This window comes from Struthio camelus, chromosome 3, assembly GCF_040807025.1.
Source record: "Struthio camelus isolate bStrCam1 chromosome 3, bStrCam1.hap1, whole genome shotgun sequence".
Taxonomy (NCBI): domain Eukaryota; kingdom Metazoa; phylum Chordata; class Aves; order Struthioniformes; family Struthionidae; genus Struthio; species Struthio camelus.
In genome coordinates this window covers 124217601-124239300 of record NC_090944.1, presented here as the reverse complement: position 1 = coordinate 124239300, position 21700 = coordinate 124217601, and the positions used below count along the sequence as shown (strand labels likewise).

Below are 21700 nucleotides of genomic sequence, written 5' to 3'. Positions count from 1 at the left end.
TTAAATTATCTCTGTTAAAGGCATTTTATATAAAAGACTTAAAGTCCTGCATATTCCTCTCATTTTCAGAATCCTACATTTTGGAAAGTAAGATGATTTGCCTTAACCCAAATCCTGCCAAAACCATTTCCATACATGACATCCATTCAAAGCTTCAGGCTTAAAAAAAGCATATGAGATGAATTTAGGAGATGAATAAAGAGAGGTACATAATAATAAATTAAAAAAAAAAATCAAGATCAATCTTAGTTTTGATGTCTAGAGTTCATTATCTATTGCTCATTCATATCACAACGTGCCCTGACCCTGCCCTTTCAGAAATGCTCTCTGTTGCTCCGATTTTGTTCCCCAAAGACATATAGCATAAAGTTCTACTTTTTTTCAAGGGGTGCCAGTTCAGAGCAGGACTCAAAACAACTGAGGCAAGTCAAATGATCTACTTGATCAAATGACCGGAATTAGAAACAAGCAAATCATCTATTTTATTTCTCTTTGCTTTCTGTCAATAGCCAAACTAACACAAGTGAAAAGCATTCTGAAGAAAGCACATGGGATTGCCGTGGCCACTCTGGTCAACAAAGGTTTGGTCTTCTGTAATTTCTCTAACTGCCACGATAAGTGATCAAAGCAAGCCAGTTTGCTTCAGCACAAAGAATATATAAAATTAATTGAGTTCATCCACAAGTATTTTAATAGGCTAAGACCAGAATGTTTGCAGAAGCAAACCTTAAAGTATGGTGCAGGAAAAAAAGCCTACTGCTATTCTGAGTAACATTCATCAGTAAAGATTAATGAAGAATCTAACAAACGTGCTTTATCTGTTGCAGAGTCAATCAAAATTGACTAGAAATTCAATAATCATTCCCAAGAAGGATGAACTTTTTGCAGGGGTGAAAAAATGCATATATTTTGTTAATCTGTATTTAGCCTAGCTATTTTTAATACCTTTCCATTTTCATTAGCCCTTACCGAAATTTTTACTACTCTCTTACTCACTTCCCACATCTTCAGGTATAGCAGCATAGAGTATACACAGCACTGCGTATCAGGTAGCTAAGTAATCTTACCATCCAACTAACATGTGATTTTTCATCCTTTGTGTACTTATGTACACCGTATTTTCTCTTACCATGCCCAAACAATAAAATTATATTAAATCATCCTATTTAAAACTATTATTGAACCAAAGGCACATTTCTCCAAAAATCAATTCTGAATCAAATTTATGTCTTTCTCATGCCTAAAAAAGACAACAACTGCAATCCTTGCTCTATTGGGTACATGATTAATTAAACATCTAAAGCATGTTCATAGTCTCTGTTTACTCTTGGGTGAATCTAAGGTTTATATGAATGAGAAAATAATAATGTAACCCTCTACAACTAAAACTGTATTTTCACTCTCTTGGCACCTGAGTACAATGAAAGGAATAACTAGTCAGCTTTTACCTGGACCTCTGTTTAAAAGAGTTAGCTTGGGTGTAACAGCCTTCACTGCTGAAGAGCCAGAATATGAAATAAAGATCTGATACTCAAAAGCCAAGGAGAAGCACTACATAAACAATTTTTATTGTCAGCCTATTTTTGATGTCGCATTAGTGGAGGTTATCTAGACTTTTCTTAGCTCCCATACTCACAGCAATGACTTAGAAAGTACCGCAGCAGCAGCTATGGGAAAAGGGGATCAAGTACATGAACATACTGATCATTTAAGAGAGAAAAAAGGGCAGAGGAATTTGAACATTAGTCATTCTTGGCAAAAATCTATTCACATGTTCCAGAAATTTTTGCCATTTGTGGAAAGTAAAGGACTGATACCTTCTAGGACTACGCTGTCAGTGTGCAAAGAGTGCTTCCTCTAGGAAGAAATTCTCATGCACAGATACAAGTAACATTTTCCTGAAGGTTATTTTTTCCCCAGATTCTTCATTTCCTATTCAGGAGGGTCACGCAGTTATTTTTATGTCATAATAAGGTAATTCTTTCATGGTACAGCTTGTGATGCATATTCATCAAGGTTCTTGCCAAATGTAATTAATTTTTTCAACATTAGAAAGGCAGCTAAACTTCTAATGACATTTCCCCCCCCCCCTCTCTTCATCAACCTATTTTTGGAGCAAAATAATGTACTCAGGCCTGAAGTAAAGACACTTCAGCCTCAGGAATGGAAAACAGCCTCAAGCCAAAATATATTCACAGGAGAGCTGTAGGGCAATAAGGTTGTCATCTATGCCCAAAAATACTTTCAAAGACGTAAACATGATGTTAAAGTCTCTACCACTCCCTCTCCCAAGTTAAAGTCACACATACCCCTTTGTGTTTGTGGTTACGAGAGGCAAAAAGGAAGCAAGTCTATTTTTATTATTGTTACTACTGTAACATTAAGATAGTCCAGAAACAGGGACACAACATTAGCACCCAGTCCTTAACAATCCTGGCTTCCTTTATTACTACTCATATCGGAAGTTAGAATGGTATAAAAGGCATTCTAATAGTATGAATAATGACTCAAACCTGAGCTGCATGATAAATCTAAGCATCAACTGTATTATCTGTATCTAAAAATCTACCTGGACATCTATATTTTACAGATGGAAAAGTACACACATGTAGATACATAACATACCAAAGTGTTTTACAGTCAAGCAATTACAGTGAGGTTTTGTCCAAAACACCAAAATGGTGCAACACAAATGGTCAGTATTTGGCAAACTTACAAATAATGGAAAGCTAAGTTTTAAACTAGTAAATAACATTTTAATATTTTAAAATACCAGTTGAGCCACCTTCTCACCCATAACGTGCTACATAATAGCATACAGACATAATATATATCGCTTATAATACCTATCAACGAACCAAACCCTGAGTGAATTCAATGTTAAAAAGTGACATGCAACGTTAATAAAGGACAATGTGAAAAGGGACTTTAATACTTCACATAAGTGTGCCTTAAATATAAGTAGGACTTAAAGCACTTTAGAGATTGGACAAAAAAAAAAAAAATCTAGGAATGCTCACATTTTTTCTCTGGCTCTGTGCTGCAAAAAAAAAAAAATAAATCAGCTAAATCAGCTTCAAGTATTTTCCTTTTTAAAACCCAATATCCTAATTTGCATGGATGTCTCATACAGTAATACCACAGAGAAGTATTTTTATATAATTAGAAATTGACTGTAGAACCACAAAGCTTCCTTTCTGAAGCAAATTCAGAGTCTACTTTTTTTTTTTTAAGTTGATAATATTTCAAATTGAAAACATTTCTTTAACTGAAATTTTATATTCTAGGCCAGAAATATAATTACAGCACAGATTCATCAACTGCTGAGAAGTTTTAAGCAAAACAAGATTTTGAAATTATATATGTGATAAATTGCTTGCTACAGCAAACTGAGTAATAAACATTCAAAACCAGGAAAACCTAAGATGTTTACTGTGAGGTGTCAGATAAAACAGGGTCAATTAGAACACAGCATAGATAAACCCCCTTTACTAGGTTTGCCCAGCTGGACAAAATATTCATGCCTTTAATGGGACTTCTGTACATCTGCTCAGTAGGAATCAGGAAAAATGCTAGTCAGCTCTATTTCTAAAATCCAAGTAAGGTTTCTAGCAAGGAGAAAAACTACCATCAGGCTCTTATCCTTTTAATAATCTCAGACTTCTCCCTTTGGCAGACAGACTATCTAACATGTGTTAAAGCTCTAGAATTGCTTTTCCCAGAAGAACTAGCCTATAAATAAGTCACTTTATATCTACTGTACATGTTCATTTTCTTCAACCCTGTTTTCATTTATCCTGCATTTTACTGGCTAAACATTTGCTCATCTGTGTTTGAATCACTGCCACATCAGTATCATTAAAACGCTTACACTATTACAGCCCAAAGCCTGGGAGAAATCTCATCAAAATGCCCATTGCCAGAACAGCCCGCAGGCATTTCAATCTAACAGGCAATCATATCTTTATACCTTGTTCCTCTGTTAACAGAGGATCAGTCTCTACCCCCAAATTAATACAGAGATGGATGACCATTTCCAGGTAAAAAGCAAGTGCCTGCCGTGTGTCCTCTTACCCACCACTCTCCCAAGCACCTCAACTTCCACTTTACAAAGCTCCTCAGGATCACCATCACCCGAAAAAGCTGGCCACGACTGGGCCGCTGATTTGCTGCCTCTGCATGCTGCTCTGCATTACCCTTCTCGTTCGTCTATCATTGCAATTTGTTCTCTCTGCTCTTAAAATCGTAAGCTCTTCCGAGAGGGCAGTCTTACACGCATATCTGCGTGTTCAGCGTCAACCACCCACCGGGGTTAAGCACTTGTACAGATGATAAAGCTAAACTTCCTTGGGATGTTTTCCACTATTTCTGTGAGGTAGACTGCTAAGGTGCAATATTTAAAAAACATGCAAGAATGTAACTTCTTGTTCACTATATATTTTCTAATGATATTTTTATCTCATATATCAACTCAAATCTCTAAAGAAACGTTACAATCACTTGAAGTATGGTTGCAAACAAGACTTTTTTTGTGATTAGGATACATAAAATATTTCTAAAATTGCTTCAAGCAGCTTTATGAACATCAGCTTTCACTTTGGTGAGATTAGTTATCTTAAAGGTCAAAAGGTACACACAGATACAAAGAATCATTACCTTCCCTTAGACGTTCCACCACAAAAGTGAATCCAGTAGTTCGCGGATGCAAGACATACTCGTATTTTCGAAGTCCATTCCTTTCAGCAAATTCATTACTGCGGGCTTTGGTATTGGCTAAAGATAAAGGAGGAAAAAACAGGCACCATTTTCTAACAGTGTACATGCAGGCCAAGAGTAAAATGTAATTATTATACAACAGGAACAGTGGCATTACACAACACTTCACATGGTACCAACGTGCCAAAGCTTCTCAGATGTAAGCAGAACAAAAGAGTACTTTTGGTTAGATATGTTATGGTACGAGGAAGAGCAACATGCAGATTGTAAGAAAAGCCTTTTCACCCTCTCATGTAATCCTAGAAAATAATCAGTAAATCTTTCTTATTTATCAAATGCAATCTGAAACCTATAAATTAAACTTTGTTAATAGCTCTGTATACTTCAATATCTATTTTATAAAAAAACGGGTTAACTAGTGCAGTAGTTTGGGGGTTTTTTGTTTTGTTTTTATCCTCAAAAGGCACAATGTGCAGTAGTGTTTTTGATATTACATATAGAAATACTTTGAGATCAATGTTTAACCCAAAAAAATTTATTTTGGAAAGAAAATTAAGTGGGAGCATTCTTCATTCCGAACGTGACACATTTTATTCAAACTCTGCTGCACATATATATATATCCTGTTCTAATTTTTCAGTCAACTGCCCTGTGCAGCAACAAGCTTGCTACTGCACGCAGAGTATATGCACAGCATCTGGAAAGCAGTTTGGCTAAACACAGCAAAGCACAGATTTCAACCGTCTGGCAAAAGAAATTCTCTCTAGAGAAAACTGAACAAAGGTTTTAAGAACCAATCGCTAAGAGAGACCACTAACCAAATGAGACATAGACACTAAAGTGAGAACTTCTGAAGTCAAGTGGAGAAGAAACAATTTGTATGTGCAGTATGTTTGCAAAGTAGCTGCAATTAAGAGGCAAACTGATCTTGCTGCTGTTGGTACAACTGCACCTCAGCAAGGGAAAAAAGTAAAAGGATACATACAATGTTCCCATGGCCACATGAAAATCAATTAACTTATTAAATGTGTTATTAACAGGTCTTACAGACTTCTAAAAGAGGAAATCCCAACAATAAATCTATGGAACAACATCATTGCTTTATAGCATATAACCCTTTCCACATGGAGTTCTTTAATACCACAATTAACCAATTCATAGGGATAAAGGGAGGAATGAATGAAAAACATGTTGCTGCTTCATAATTTAATGGAACTGATTATTTAGTAGTAAATCCTCTCCCTTACAATCACGTTAAGTTTTTCCATGAAGAATGGATAGGATAAGTGGACAAATCAGCATCACTATTGTGAGATTGCAACTTTCTTGTGCCTTTCTTTTTTTCCTTACACTATATGAACTCTTTGTTTATCAGCAAATGTGGCTCTCTCTCATAAAGGACCAACTACCTACTAGTAAACGTTGTAACGTATCAGTGCACCAAGTATTTTTCACTGTAAACAACTCTGACCTGCATAGAAGTACAGCCTTCCATACATGTAACCCTTAAAATTTAGGGCAGAGTTCTCCCAACCACGTTATTTAGAGAAAAGGAAAATTGTAGAAAAATAGTCAAGCAAATGATCCAGTAAAGGAATAGAAACATTTTATGTAAAATTTCCACAATGTATCTCCAAATAATATTGATAATGATTTCATAATATTACACCTTCAAAAGTGATATTAAAATTACAGAATTTTCAAAATACTAAAATTGCAGTTGGCAATACTTAATGTATTAAGTGATGTGCATAATACTTGCATAACTTCAATTTACCTTTCATTTGATGTACGTACTAGGTAGGTCTTTAATCACATGACCAGAGTATTTATTTTTTTCTGCTGGACTACTACTTCATTCAATGTAGAAAATAGCCTACTCTTATCAGTGAAGGAAACTTACCCTCCAGATCCCTATTTCTGTTATGGCAGAACTTGAAAAGTGAGTCAGGAACCAGATGTGGAATGGTAGAAAAGGAAAGAGGAGTCTGGTAATTACTACATGCTACTCTGAAAAGTAGCTTTTAAATAAATTTACTGCACAGTCTTTAATTTAACGTGTAGCTTCTTCCAAAAGGTAGAAGCATACCCTCGTTTTCTGCATATCCAAATTAGGTTTCAAGTTGGAACATTTGCAGTCTGCAAATCAAGTCAATCAAAGCTCTGAGACACAAGTGCCAAGTAAGTCTACATAATGCTAAGCCGGTCTAAAAAAACTAAGCCCTGAACATCTCAGACTGCATACGCTAAGTTTGCACTCAAAAACAATTCCTCTGTATGCCTGCTCACTACCACCGTATTTCAGAAGGACAACGTGAAAAGAAATCCCTTGGTGTTTGCAAAACACCCCTATCTGCACCACAGAAAAGGCAAAGAACAGATGGGCAGTCCTGTTTTCTGAGAAAGACTTCATTTATGCAACCAAAAAGGTTTCGAAACTTCACTTCAGCACTGCCTTCAAAAGAAAGCATCTTCAAACTTCCTCTTAGCGTACCTCCTTGCACCTGTAAAGAACTTACTGTAAGTATCTGCAAAGCATCCTCCAAATTTCCCTTTACTACAAGGCCTTTTAAAAATGTGTGAACAGCTGGACACCGGCCCACTGGCCAATACTGTTCAATTCCTTCCCGGTATTTCATCTGTTTGCATCCCTCCCTTGCCTTTGAACCATAAATTTTATGTAGCAGAGATTGTTCCCTCCTCCTTTTGTTGTGACCCTAGTGAAGTAGGATTTGAGAGCAAGAACAATGGTCCCAGCTAATACAGTGATCATTGTCATCGCTTGGAGGAATCATCTCCCTACTCCCTTGGCAACAGCTATCAAGCCAGAGGTCTTTCTGCTTTAAACTGCATTTATTCTACGAAGTCAGGAAGGTTGACGGGTTTTCGATGCTATCCCAAAAGCAAGGCTAGGACATGCTTTCACTGTACATAAATGTCAGCATAATGCTCTTCCTCCTACTACTCTCAGCATCTGGAGAAAATAGTACATCATTCTGCTGTTACCTATGAACAAACGTACTGCCATCTTATCTGATGTAAGCACCCCTCTGCCTACTGCTTCCTGGGATCCCTGCGTGAAACACACCTGTGCCTATGCCTTCCAGTGGAAATTCAGAGCAAGTCTCCTGTTGAGCACTGGGTTCAGCAAAAGCCAGAAAACGTGGCGCTTCATATTACATCAAACCTAGCGTCTAAAAAAAAATTGATCCAGGAAAGAAGAAATGCATTTTTATATCTTCTCCAGCCTGAGGGAATCTGCACAACAAACACCTCTTAAAATGCCTTAATCAGCAGATTAGGCTACACTGTCAGTGTTGCAAAACTTAGGTAGGTGTCTCATCATTCTGTGCCATGAAGACTATAATATTCTTAGGTGAAAGAATAAAAAAAGCACAAGATAGCTTTGTAAACCTGATAACGAAAACATTTCCTTAAAAAGAGGAAACATATGTCCGGCTTTTCGCTTCCAGCTGATGGTAACGCAAATTGCAGAAAGCAATTCTTGAAGCAGGAGCTGGAACTCAGCTCTGTGTAGGTCCCCCCACTCCCAAAAGGCCACTCGCATCATTTGGCTAAGGGTAATGATCCCTCTTGCTTACTCTCTCCAAAAAAAAGACAAATAAGCATTGCTTTCTAGAAATAAGTATTTTCTTTTTATCACTGCAAAAAGTAAATCTACCACAAAGTAAATCTATCACACTGACTTTTGCTCATCACTCCAACTAGTTATATTATACTTTTTATTTTAACTCCTTGGTTCTGTTTTCTCCTCGAATAAGAAGGAATAAGCAGAATAAACTATTTTTATAGAAAAAAAACCCTCTGATATGGTGTCAAAAGTACAGCAAATTTCAAAGGTAAGAAATGTTCAATAAGATTTCAAATGTAAACACGCACAGTGCAACTACAATGCCTGTTACCTTCATCTCTCAAAACAGCTAGAATTGTTTCCCCTTCCTTTAGCTTCATTCCCAAAACAAGTGAAACATTCCAAGACACAAAAGGAACTCAACCTCAAGTTAAAATGGAGCTATGTGTGTCTTTAAGGGTCGCTGAACTGGTACTAGACTGAAATCTAAATTGTTGCCATAAGAACTTCACATGATACAGCCCAATTCTAAACAAAGTTGGCTTTCACATGGAAATCCTATAACTATCACACATGAACTACAGCAAAATAGATAAATCCAGACAAATATATAGTGACTGTAATTCTGAAGGGTTTTTTTTTTTTTTTTTTTTTTACAAAAAAAAAAGTCTTATTGATCAGTTTAACAATTATCTGACATTGTAACTTTTTTTATCTTTACGCAGTAAAATTTTCTACTCCAAAATTAAATGTATGGTTATTTCAGATTCTTTATAAAGATACTCCTACAGAAACACGCACTAAATACAAAGAAGATGTATTCAAGCACTTTAAGTTGATGTACTGAGAGAAGCAGACTTCATTAGCACTGGAAAGCCCACTGGTGTCATACGTGTACTGCACATTTACTGCTGCAGTATCTTTCAGTTCAAAATGACTTCTTCAATGCAGAACACTTTAAAGCATGCGCTGTGACAGAAAATGACAAACATTCACAAATATTCACATGATATAAGCTGCCTAAACATAATTTATTAGAAAGGGAGAAAATCTATCTAGCAGCTACAGAGCCTTGACCATAAATGCTTAAACAGTAGCCAGATACCTATTACCAGAGGGTGAGCTCAGACAGTCTTTCCTGCTTCAGGACCGCCTTGCACTCTCTCTCTTCCAGCGTCCCTCGGACTCACTTCTCCTCCCTTCGCCTCGCTCAGCTAAGACATGCTGTCTGCCAGAGGATATACTCTCTGAGGCCATGACAAGCACAAGTCCAATTTAGCCGATGTCTTCCAACACCACTGCAGTGCAATTGTCAAATTACACAAAAGAACGTAAAGAGCTACAGCCCTATCCTCTTCCATTTTTTGCTCCTGTGTCGCCTTTGGGAAATCATTTGAGAACATTCCTTCCCACCTATCTCAAAATTTGTGGGGAAATCCCATTTATCACACTTCTAAGTTATTGGAGAAGCTCAGAAAGTCAGTGCTTTCTAGAAGCACCTCGTTTCAGAATTTCTTTCAAAGCGTCCAGGAGAGAAATTATGCTAACGCTATGCTCTTTCTTCATTTTTGAGTTACAGGTTTTTAGGAAATTAAATTGCTTTTACCCCTGAAAAAAATAAGATAAAGTGAGCACACATTTCTTTTTTTTAATTAAATTACATTTTTAATTTGCGATCTAGTTTTGAATTTAAAAAAAAATCTAAAATTTAACTTTGAAAAAAGTCTTCAAAACATAATGCAGTAAAGAGTTGCATTCTAGGAGTCTGAAGAGTATTTTGAACTATAATTCCAAGTCCTGTACCCAACAAAAAAGTTGAGTTTGTGTTCCCTATTAAGCATGTATGCAGTGTTAACTCCATTCAAAAGAACAACTCACATGCTTTTTTCCAGATTCAGCACTGCTCTGCTGAACCGGACCCAAAAGAACTATGAATTTCCCTCATCATCTTATTGGAATGCTAATTCTGACTAGTTAAATACACCTATCCCTGATCCAAACCTGCAGCAGAACAACCCTGTATGCAGACCTGAGAATATCCTGCCAGCTACAATTTTTTTTTTTTTTAAACTACTTCTAGTGCACTGAAATTCAAATATTAAGTATCACCTTGTTGTTTAATCTGCATTCTGGTAACAGCATGCACGTACTCTCAAGTACTCTCATATGATACTGGTGTCAAGATAGTTGAAAGAATAAATGAGCACTCCAGAAATCTCTCTTTAGTAAAATATCCTAATTTATCCATCTATTAGTGGTTTGCATAGCGGGCATAATAGCTATACTGGTTCACAGTTAATATTTTAAGAACATTTTAAGCTGTTACTCTTATTTGCGCTGTTTTCAAACTATTACCTGTTAAATCATACACTCTCGGTGCTTTTGAACAATATCTTCTGCGTTACACAGAGTTCACACTGAGTTTAATGGAAAAGAGAAAAATCAAATGCAGTCCTGTGTTATCTTCTTCTCAGAACACCGTGTGTCCCACATCCCTTACCAAGATTTCCTGCTTGTTTTTTAGCTCTTCCTTAAGGAAAAAAAGGTCTGTGCAGTGACACTGTCCACCTGCCTGCTTTAACTTTTGAATCAATGCCACCTGCAAACAAAGTTTTGTCAGACAGAAGAGATTCAAGGATAATTAAGCCCTGCAGGAGTTTTAGAAAAACTAATGGCTAAGTAAAGGCAGGGCCTTCAACAGTAGAAAACATAATTAGGGAAAAGTTGGCACAGACTCCACAGGTATTTGGTCTCTTAGGTCTTTCAATACAGCATGTACTGCCTCTTGCCCAGGCGGTAGCAATAAAGATTCAGAGAGGGAATGTCATACGGGCAGAAGGAAGAAGGAGAAATTGGAGTGAAAGAGAGACCATGTACAGAGATGCAGACACAACTCTATAGGCAATGAGGCTTTAATAGTCCCTGAGGAATACAGCAACTTTTTTTTTTTTGTTATTGCTTTCAAAATAATTCCTACAAAGAGTCTTTTAAGGAATACCAAGAAAAACAAGAGAACAAGAAAAGTGGTGGATTATATTCTAGTTTCCCAGAAGCACTAGATTTATGGTTGCTTTGTTTTCATCAGAAAGGCTGGCTATATGTTTATCTGCTGAGGGCTCTTTTTAAGCAACTGTAGTAAAATACCTTGATGCTTTTTGCTTCAAGCTTGAAGTATTCTAGAGTGAAATGATGACCAACCTATACAGTTATTACCTCAGACCCTACCGACTGCAAATGCACTGCTCAGGGTTCATGACATTACTACTTTTTACATTTATTTATATGGAACTTTACCGACTTTAAGTCGGGCAGTAGCCCACGTATTAATATAAACGTGCTTTGTATTTCTGTGACATCTCTCATTCTAGGGAAACCTGAAAACTTAATATAATTTCTCTTAAAGAGGAGTAAATTTATCTATCCTTGTCATGTGGCCACCAAGATGATAAAAATAGCAAATTGCTTTGCAGTGAAGCATATGTAGAGCATTATTTTCAATTTTAAGCACTAAAAGAATTTTGTTATCAGAAGTAATAAGCAGTATTGGAATTTGATAAGAAAACAAGATCCCTTGCCTCTATTTTTGCCTCTATGGTCCCTAGGATATTGAGTGACCATTCAGCACAAAACTGGTTTATTTCTTATTCTAGAAGACAAAACATGAGGTTGAAATCAGTCCTAATATGTCAGTAGCATAACAGTTTTCTGAAAATTACTTTTCAAAATGTTACACAAATTACATTATTATGTTATATCATTCTCACATGCTACAAACCTATTGCCTGATCAGCATTAGTTTGCAAAGGGGTTTTCCCCTATCTCCTATGATATTTTAACATGTGTGCGCTACTGTTTCCTCTAAATACAATTGGATAGGGATAGCTATTTACTTGGATAGAGGAAAAAAAAAAAGGAGGAGGAAAAAACGGGGAGCGTGCATGCCTGTCTCTATATATCTTATTATGCACAAATGTAGTATCAAGGTGGCATTCAGTATTGACATGAAAGTTAAAATGCTCAACACTAGACAGTTTGAAATGTCTGACGCCAGTACAGCTGTCCGAGGAAGCAGTGCCCTGTCATCTTCCCCGCAAGTCCCTCGTTCCTTCCCACTCGTTCCTTCCCACCGCACCGCTTCCTTCCTTTGCTACACGTGCATTTGTGTAACTGCTCAGTGAATAAGCGGAAATAATCATGTTTAAAACTACAACTACTAATACTAGCTTTAATCTAGATCAGTTTCTTGATCCAATTTTTTTTGTGAGATCAAACTCTTGTGGGAGCACTCAGGCAAGGAAGCACAAGACAGTTTCTCTCAGCAACACCACCAATCTTTGGCAGCTTAAATTGACATCAAGAACAGCACAGCAAGCATAGTGCTGACATCCCTTTGACACTGTAAGGTTAAAGGGTACACGTTACACACATATGAGGAAAGAAAATCAGAACAGAAACAGCTTCAAAAACTTTGTCAGAAATCTGTGTTCAGAAATGCTATCACAGGAATTTTTAACATTAAGTGAAGAGTCTTGCCTGTATGAATCTCTCAGTTGATGGTATCAACAACATATACTTAAATTTAGGCTGTGTTCTTCGTACAAGTTACAACAGTGGAGAGACACCCCTCCGCTTCCTTAATGAATTCAGCATTTGGGGCAAGAACATCCCCACTACTGCTTTTGGAGCTAACGGAATGAAGCAAGCAGCACAAGTGATCACACATGCTTGCTGTTGTGGTCTCAGCTCTCGGGCAATTCTTTTTTCAACTACAGTACTAAACTTCCTTAGTTCTTTAAAATCTGTTCTCTCTGAGGAATATTGGGAGGGTTTAGAAGGTAAAAATAATTAATGGAATAAATGAACATTCCGACTTTTTCAACAACCTTGGGTTGGAAACATCTGTTCAAAAAGTGAGCGCGACCTAGGAAGGAGTCTCCTGATGCCATTAATAGAATTAAGATTTCTTCTCATAATTCTGAGCTAGCAGAGAACAGTTGTTCATGAATTCGAAGAAAAAAAATTTTAAAGTGAGATAACAATTTCTCCTCTCCTTGCTAATTTTATATACAAAAAAACTAATTCAACAAGGGATGTCATGTAAAGCAGTCCACGAACGTTCGACGAAGCTATCCTCCTTTTAGAAGGCTAATCAGGTGATGACAACTCCCTAGCACCTGAATACTGCACTTATCCATTTTTTTAGCTATAGTGGGAATACAGCGGAGAAAATAGCACACATTAGTTATTTTTATACTGTATCTAGTATTTACTGACTTGGCACTGCAATAAAGTAAGATATGAGAAAATCTGCAAAGCGAAATATAGTGAAAAATCTTTAAAATAAGCTAAAAGGTGAACATCTAATTGTAATGTATTTTCTATTTACAACGCTTATCAAATCATGCTGCAGGCATGAAGAATTGTAGAACACTCATAAAACGCTTTCTTTTATTGGCACTTGACTCTTCTTCAACACCGATTAGCAGCTTGCTACTAGATGACATAAGACACTTGCATTAAAGCAGCTAATTTGTTAAGAACTAACCCAATCTTATACTCCTAAATCCAAACCACAATACTAAATTTAGTATTTTAATAACGTTGACATTAGTTTGGGCAAACTTCTTCTTTTAGAGACAGATACAGACTGTTTACATGGCCTCAGGAACAAGTAGCTCCATTTTCTCCCCTTAAGACATTAGGCATGAAACATAATGAAATCATTAGCTCTTACCTTCCATCACTCTTCCATAGTTCTGAAATGATTTTGCACTGCTCACCTCAATGGTGGTAAATGAGAACATAGAGATGATTTATTACAGGCCTTGGAACCTACTTTCTCCTAGTCGGCGTACGCAGCACTCAAACGGTATCGACCAATCTAAAGCTGTTTCAAACATCAGATTCTTCTGAAACACAACTGTTGAGTTCAGGAAGACTGGTTAAACCTCTGAATGAAATTAACGCTTGTGCCTCTCAACTGTATCAGCACATTTGATTATGAACTGCAACTTCTACTGTCCATGAGAATCCAGTCTTGCTGCTGCCTTGGACTTTTCTGAACTATTTCCATAAAGAAAAAATTCCTCCTTGATCATTCTGAGAGAAGACGAGCGTAACCTACCTGTGAGATCAGTTCCTTCGGGAAAGATGAGGAGTTGCAGCGGTTCACGAATGTCGCAGAAATAATCCAGCATTTTTTCAAAATGACTCTTGTCATCTTCCCATTTTCTCTGAATGAAAACAAAGGCAGCAACCTGCATCGCCCAGCCTAAAGTTAAAAATATACCTTTAGTAACATTTCATTCTGATACTTACATATTGACTTTTATTCCAATAAGTTGTGTTGGACAGAACATTTTATTTACTGCTCAACTGTCCTCACCTCTGATTTAAGAGCACTTGGTAATTTTGTAAAAGGATTTTTGGACAGAAAGCAAAGAATGTAGAATCTAAATAAATTTGAAAGGGCTACATTTTTGCAAAATTCAAGTTACCAGAATTAGTAAAGCTTTCTAGAGAGCAGAAATAGGGCCAGCGCTTTCCTGATCTTCACTAGTCTGAAGTATTTAAAACCATGACCCTCATCCTTAATCAGTGCAACACTGATTTGCTCAAGGGACAAGTCTGCCCTTAGGGATAAGCATCTCAGAAATGCACTGTGAGATAAAAGAAAGCTGCATTATATATACAGATAGTTGCCCTTAGAGTACACGTAAACTAAGTGTTGTGCAGAAAATATGTATTGCTTCAAGGGCTTTATTATGTATAACCTCTTATAACTTTCATGACTCAGAAGAAAATATGAAGTTTTTCTTTACACTTGCTTATAGAAAAATTTTAAGTAGATCCTCTTGTTCATACATACACCAGTTCCAGGACAATCGTGAAGATTTACAGCTTAACATCGAACTGACAATATAAAGTATTTAAATAAACGTGACTGATGCAGTAACACTTCAGGTCTACAGCTCAGAGGTCACACACCACCATCTTTAATGAGCATTCCTGCCTTTTTGGGGTACAGTTACACACACTGTCTCATATAATACTGTAAGTTCGGTCCACTAGTTCAGATAACAGGACAAAAACAGGGCTCTGGCTCCACCAGACACCCACGATGCTCCCTTCTTAAACTAGGCTCAGAGATAGGTGTGACATTCACTTATCGCTATACTTGGCTATTTTGAATCGCATCAGAAAACCTGCAGATAGATAGATTTTTCCACATCAGCAAGAAAACACCACAGTTTCCCATTGCCTTTGTCACTCATCATCGTTCTCGAAGTCTGTTTTTCCTTTGCTGGTGACTTAAATCATGTTATTCTTGCACTTCATTTCAGCTCGTCGTTATGGGGAATCCTGTTTTGTTCTGGGCAATAAGTTACAAGGAGCATATGCTAGAAAACTGCTTATAAATGTCACCAGTTTTTATATCGACTTCATAAATAAGCCAGCCCAGATAACACATTAACCAAGCTGTGCAATCTCTCTTATATTGGACAAAAACATTAATTACATTGTTAAAGTCTTGTCAATTATATTGTGGGATGGATACTTTTTATTTTTAAATCAAGCAAACAGATGGAGCACACATAACTAACGTGCTTTCAGTGATCTGGACCTAAATGAGTCTCGGATATCCAGATCATGATATTCAGATAACTGAATACTTAAATTAGTCATATAATTTGAGAAAGAAACACTCAAAATGCAGTCTCAGCAAGTGTTTTAAAATTTGTACTTTGTGCTTGTTAAAAAACTCTCTGCAAATAAAACAAAATTTTGACCAGAAAGTTTTTACGTGCATCTATACATATCAGCCATCCATATCTGCAGTGTCAAGAAATATCAGTACAGCTTTACTAGTAAAGGCTATCAGTCAACTGATAAGTGTTTAAACAAGTCATTTGCAGGAAAAAATAAAAGGTCAATTTTAAAGGAACTGAAAAATTGTTCACATAATTTAACCATGCTCTGTTCTGGTATTTAACCACATCCTATTGTTACAATACCTTTAATGCTACAACTATGCAAACCCAACATTTTAACCTGAACCAGTCAGGGCTTCATTTCCCTTCTCGACACTCTGTTAGTATGAAGATAACACCTTTTCATACCCTAATGGTGCCAAAGCTATTCCATTTGGTTGCTCTAGAAGATACCTCATCTGAGATCAAATTCTTAAAACATGGCAAAGTAAAAAAAGACCTCTAAGCAGACACAGAAATGCCTATAAATCAAATACTATTTACAGCTCTGAGGACATAGCAAACCCAATGGGACAGAGTGGAAAAATACCTCAGTATTAGGGAAGTTCTGCCATGGTTCCAGTGCTTTCCAGCCGTTCTTACCTCACAGCCTTAACCTTTTGTATGTTTTAAGTACTCTAAATTAGCTAATTAATTATTATTATTATTCATTACTACCAGTAGTACCCCCAAAATAGTTTATGTAAAAACTATACTGTGCTAAACCATTTTATCAGTTCATATCACATCGAGTTTTGAAATAACTTTGTCAGGCCAAAATTATTCCACCTTCAGCTCTCATTGCAGCAGAATCGGCAGGTGGGAGGAAGGGGAACTAGAAGTAAAATAAATGCTCATGTGGAAGCCTGCTGATACTTTCTTCAGTTCAGCAGCTCCTTAGGGAGATCTTGGTCTACAGTAATTCAGAAGCACTGAAGAAAAACAAAAATCCCTCATTCCCAGATTCCACCTTCTTCACCGCTTTTCGCAAGCCACCACAAGGCCTCAAATTAGATGGAAGCTTGCGTAATTAACTCCTCCTAGCGATCCTTCTTTGAAAGCGCTGCCAACATCAACTTATAAAACATCCTTAGCTACTAAGAAAGTTGTTGCTTGGGTCACCGTTATTTTACTTGCCTAAATTCCCTCGAAGCAGAGGATACATACAGTCATTTCCCGTTCCTATCCTGAATGGTAATGCTACATACAGGCTATGGAAAAACAACAACAACAACAACAACAACAAAAACCAAAACAGTGGCAGTAACGTAAGGACAGTAGGGTGTCAGGGAGGAGGAAGAAAAAAGGAGAGCGGAAAGGGAATTGGGAAGTATCCAGTTTTTAAATAAACGTCAGGCTTGATTTTATAACCCTTCCAACTCATAACACCCAGTACTCAAGAAGAATTTTTCTATTCTGAAGGGGATCTTATGAGATGAAATAGTCATGACTGCTCAAATAAGAAATGACCTAACAGTCAGTTGACTAACAGTAAGGACTCCAGGTTTTCTTCCTCACTTTCCCCTAGCACAGCAGACTGAGTCAGTTTTACCGTCAGTGAAAGCGGAAGAATCCTCCACGTTTGTTTGGCTCTAAGGCTTCCAGCGGAAGGCCACGTAAATGTGAATTACCATCTTCAGTCAAAATCCTAGCCCATACCTCGACGGCGGAGAATGCCTACTGTTTACAATCTAACCATACCACCAGACTTTCGACGATAGAGGAAATCCAGCATAGGCTTGCAGACGCATGCCTTTAAATAGACAAAGTGAAAGCAGGCTCTCTGGTTTCTACGCTAAGTGTGTCTGTATTGTGCGGCTGGAAAAACAACACACAACAAGTCTGAGGCATGACATGGGATCCAAATGGGAACGGAGAGAGAAATAGGAGGAAATCTGTAGAACCGGTAAAATTAAAGCTTTTGCTAACCGGCAACATTTACAAATAAGCAGAAGAAGGAAGTACCTTGTCATGTGCAGCCCGCAGTGAGACATGCCGCTCAGTTAATTACTATTAAGTCTAGGTCAACATATTGTCCAATAAGAGTAATTACATTTTGCTCTTTTGCACACTGTTCTGGGTTTTCTAAAAGATACTGGGCAAGGGGAATTTTCCCGGTCTTAGAGGAGGGAAAAAAAACCAAAAACAAAAAAACACATACACGGGACGGCATTTACTAGCGTAGGAAAAAAAGGCTGTCTTTTGACATCTTTTGATGACTCTTGAGAAATCGTTAATTAGCAAAACATGGAGAGTAAAGAAAGAGTGAAGCTAAAGAAATCATAGCAATGCAAAACCATTTCCTTCCTAAAGTAGTCTTCTCGCAAGATCTGACATTTCTGATACCTAACACTACTTGAAAAAGTATACAAAAGCATCAGACTGCACAACTCTTCTTCAAATTTTGAAAATAGTTATCAGCGCAAACTTATTGGATAGAGTAGCTAGTCATGCTGACCTTTTAATCAGCGTTTTGCAGCTGAAAAGATCAACAACGCAGCTTCATATCTCAACATACACTTTAACGGTATTCCACACGTCAATAAGGCTTTATCAGGACAAAATTGTACACAGAGAATACTGCACTTACACAAAAAGGAAAGGCTGTTATTGAACTAGAGAAATGTGAAGAATATAAGAATTCCTTTACTGCCCTGGGGATACAGCAAATTATAGCCTATGCAGTTTGAGTATCTGCAGCACCGTATTAAAAATGTTAGTTTCAAGTGTTAAGACTTTTCAAATTCTAAAACCCTCTCTTCTACTTCCCCATCCCAAAATGCTTTAAAAGAAAATTATACTTCAAGCTGAAATTTCTTAAGCTTGTTTTCCTTGCAGACATAATTTGGGAGCAACTAGAGATAGTAGGGATGGAGGTGGCAGTGAAGAGAAGGGAGAAAGATGCGCTGTGCAAAAAAAAGCCTTTGTTTAGTTTTGTATCACATTTTTATTTACATTTCTGTAGGTATCTCAGAATAAGATATAATTGCTTCCTCAAAAAATGTCTATGTCTCTATTACAGAAACATTATGGCTGATATGGAAACTGAAAGCAAGCACGCACACACACACACACACACACACATCAAGAAAATAGTATCTGTACATTTCCTACAGCAAAGTACCAGAATAGCCGGCAATACTAAACCACCAAAAACCTGGTAAATGATTCAGAACTTAAACAAACAAACAAACAAACAAGTAGCAAACTAAAAGGCCTAACCATGAGCTCTCCTTATCACACTCATTCGTCCTCCCTCTTTTCTTCCACTTTGTTAGTCACTGGTTTTTCACATCAAAAATTCACTGGGCCAAAACTGAAGGCATTATTGTGTGTGCCTGTACTCAGCAGGGACCTGGTCCGGATCAGGGCTCTTGATGCACCAGTGAAACAAACAGCTAGACTTAATATGGGAAATCACTTGGACGCATATGATCGCCCTGCATACAATACAATTGTGTCCATTAACAGCTTGTTACTCAAAACGTCTCCCTACATAAAATATTTACAAGGCAACTATCGGGTAATGATGAATACTCTTTAAAGACGTGTAGATACTGAAGAGATGTTAGCACATGACACAGGAGTTAAAGTTACTATGTACACACTTCAAGATTCGATTTGGTACAGAGTATTAAATAGATTTTTGAAATGTGGATTCAAATTAGTCCTTTTACTGTTTCTTCTAGATAGTTTTATGTCTAACTACCCAAAACAAATTAAAAATTAAAAATGTTTTAAAATCTAATGTAACGGTTTAAGCACATAAACTAGGAATATAATTAAAGACATGCTCCTTGAAATAAACTTGTAAAGCACAGTCTCTGCTCCCGACAAATGTTTCTTTAACCACGCTTATCTCTAATAACGTAGTTAATAGGGTTATAATGAACTGAACAAGTACCATCTGATCTGGTCCGTTCCTTCAGTAAATTAACAACTAGCTGAGAAATAAAAACAAACAAATGCAGATTCACAGTAGTACTCCTAGTCTTACAGTGAAGCAGCTGATTCGATCTTGTAAGATGTCTACTTGACGCCTGCATGCTTTCACCATTTCCTTGCCCTATCAGACTCAGAACATCACTTTAACTTATCCGTGCTTTTAAATTATTTTTATGGTAGCGTTCAGTTTGTTTGGGCTACATACTTTGCACATGCATGCACAGCATAGGTTACTTTTTACTTGGACAGAGCAGTCATCTTTTCCCATGTATGTGAAAGAAACTTTTTTCCTACTGAAACAACTGTAAGTGAAAAAGCAGCAACGTTATGAATACTGAATTTTCGGGCAGCTTAAGAAAAAGATTCTGATTTTGCTCTGATTACTTTTACTTTTGCCATCCCCTTAGTTATCTCCGTATGTTTTAGTACCAAAATATTCTAATCTTTATATTTACGCAAGTCACATTCACATATTAACACTTATTATATTTCCTCTCCTCTTGTGGGTAACTATAGCATATGGCATTAGAAACCTCTGCTTCGGCTTGGTATTTATATGTAATATAATCAGAAGCTTCAAACGTTTATAATATGAGATTTACTCGTCGGGACACAAAGCCACAAAGCGTCACAAAGCTGCTAAATCCAGTGGCCATGTCTTAACTGCAAACATTTAACTTGAGACCTTCTAGAAAGATATTCTATTGAAGAATATGTATCTCGCAGCCAATGCGCATATAAAAAAATGTGTGAAAGTATACAGGAAAAAATTGTGACAGTAGTATTTTCATATGTGTATATAAAACATGCAGGCAGAAACATCCCATACTCAGGTAAAGGCTTCTTTCAATATACCTCTAAATCATGGATCAGAAAGATCTTATTTGGACACTTCATACTCAAATATTTATTCTATGCTTCCTAAATGAGGCCATTTTTATTTAATATGGACAACCAGATGACCTATAATTCTACCACTGTATTAGTGTTCCTTAACAAAATCTTTGCACTAGAATGTTACAAATACCGTTAAAAAAAACATTGCACCTATTCAGTATAAAAATCAAACTTAAAATAAGACTTAAGATTTGATTTGACATACCAGCATAAAACTCAGGATCACGTAGCATGACTCAAAACTAAAGCAAACTAAAGTCAACGTTTAAACCTCTAGGATAGCAGGAAAGTTGCATTTTAAAATATATAAACACAGTGAGACACTGCATGAAAACCTAAGTATTAAAAAGGATGAGTCTTGTCCAATACATATCTGAAAAAACGATGCCATTTCAGAATCTCCAGAGGTGGAAAGGAAACAACCTGTGGTTGTTATATCATGGGGAAGAGCAGGCAGGCACAACCAAAACGAAAACACCTGAACAAATATATCTGAAAAAGACAGCGCAAGTCTCTCTCATGGACGCACCATCTTCAGGGCACGTCAGAAACGGTGAGACCCCCGTCTTTCTCTTTACAACTCAATACCTTTTCCTTTGGCCTCCTTCCTCTTCAGATGCACCGTTTCCTTACGGGAGGATTGTGAAAGCAAACTGAAAAAAAAGACTGGGGACTAGCTGCCTAAAGAGCCAGCAGAAGAGGATTCATGCCTCTGGCTGCCCTTCTGCCCCGTGGTCCCACACAGGAGCAGTTTCTCGCCCTGCAGCCTCAGGTTTAGGCACACCAGGGCAGAGCGAGC

The 21700-nt window shown here is 37.1% G+C and overlaps 1 protein-coding gene across 9 annotated transcripts in view; it reads right to left on the bottom strand.

Annotated features, from left to right (window-relative positions):
• The window catches only part of LCLAT1 (lysocardiolipin acyltransferase 1), a 177196-nt gene that overhangs the window by 48816 nt on the left and 106680 nt on the right, over nucleotides 1-21700 (bottom strand). For 8 of the 9 annotated variants that reach the window (XM_068940105.1, XM_068940104.1, XM_068940103.1 and 5 more), the window contains 2 exons: nucleotides 14433-14579; nucleotides 4657-4773 (listed from right to left, as the gene is read on the bottom strand). In XM_068940105.1, the coding sequence (XP_068796206.1) occupies nucleotides 4657-4773; nucleotides 14433-14579 (264 nt within the window). The remainder of the gene's footprint in view (nucleotides 1-4656; nucleotides 4774-14432; nucleotides 14580-21700) is intronic. The other variant, XM_068940107.1, reaches the window with a different exon arrangement.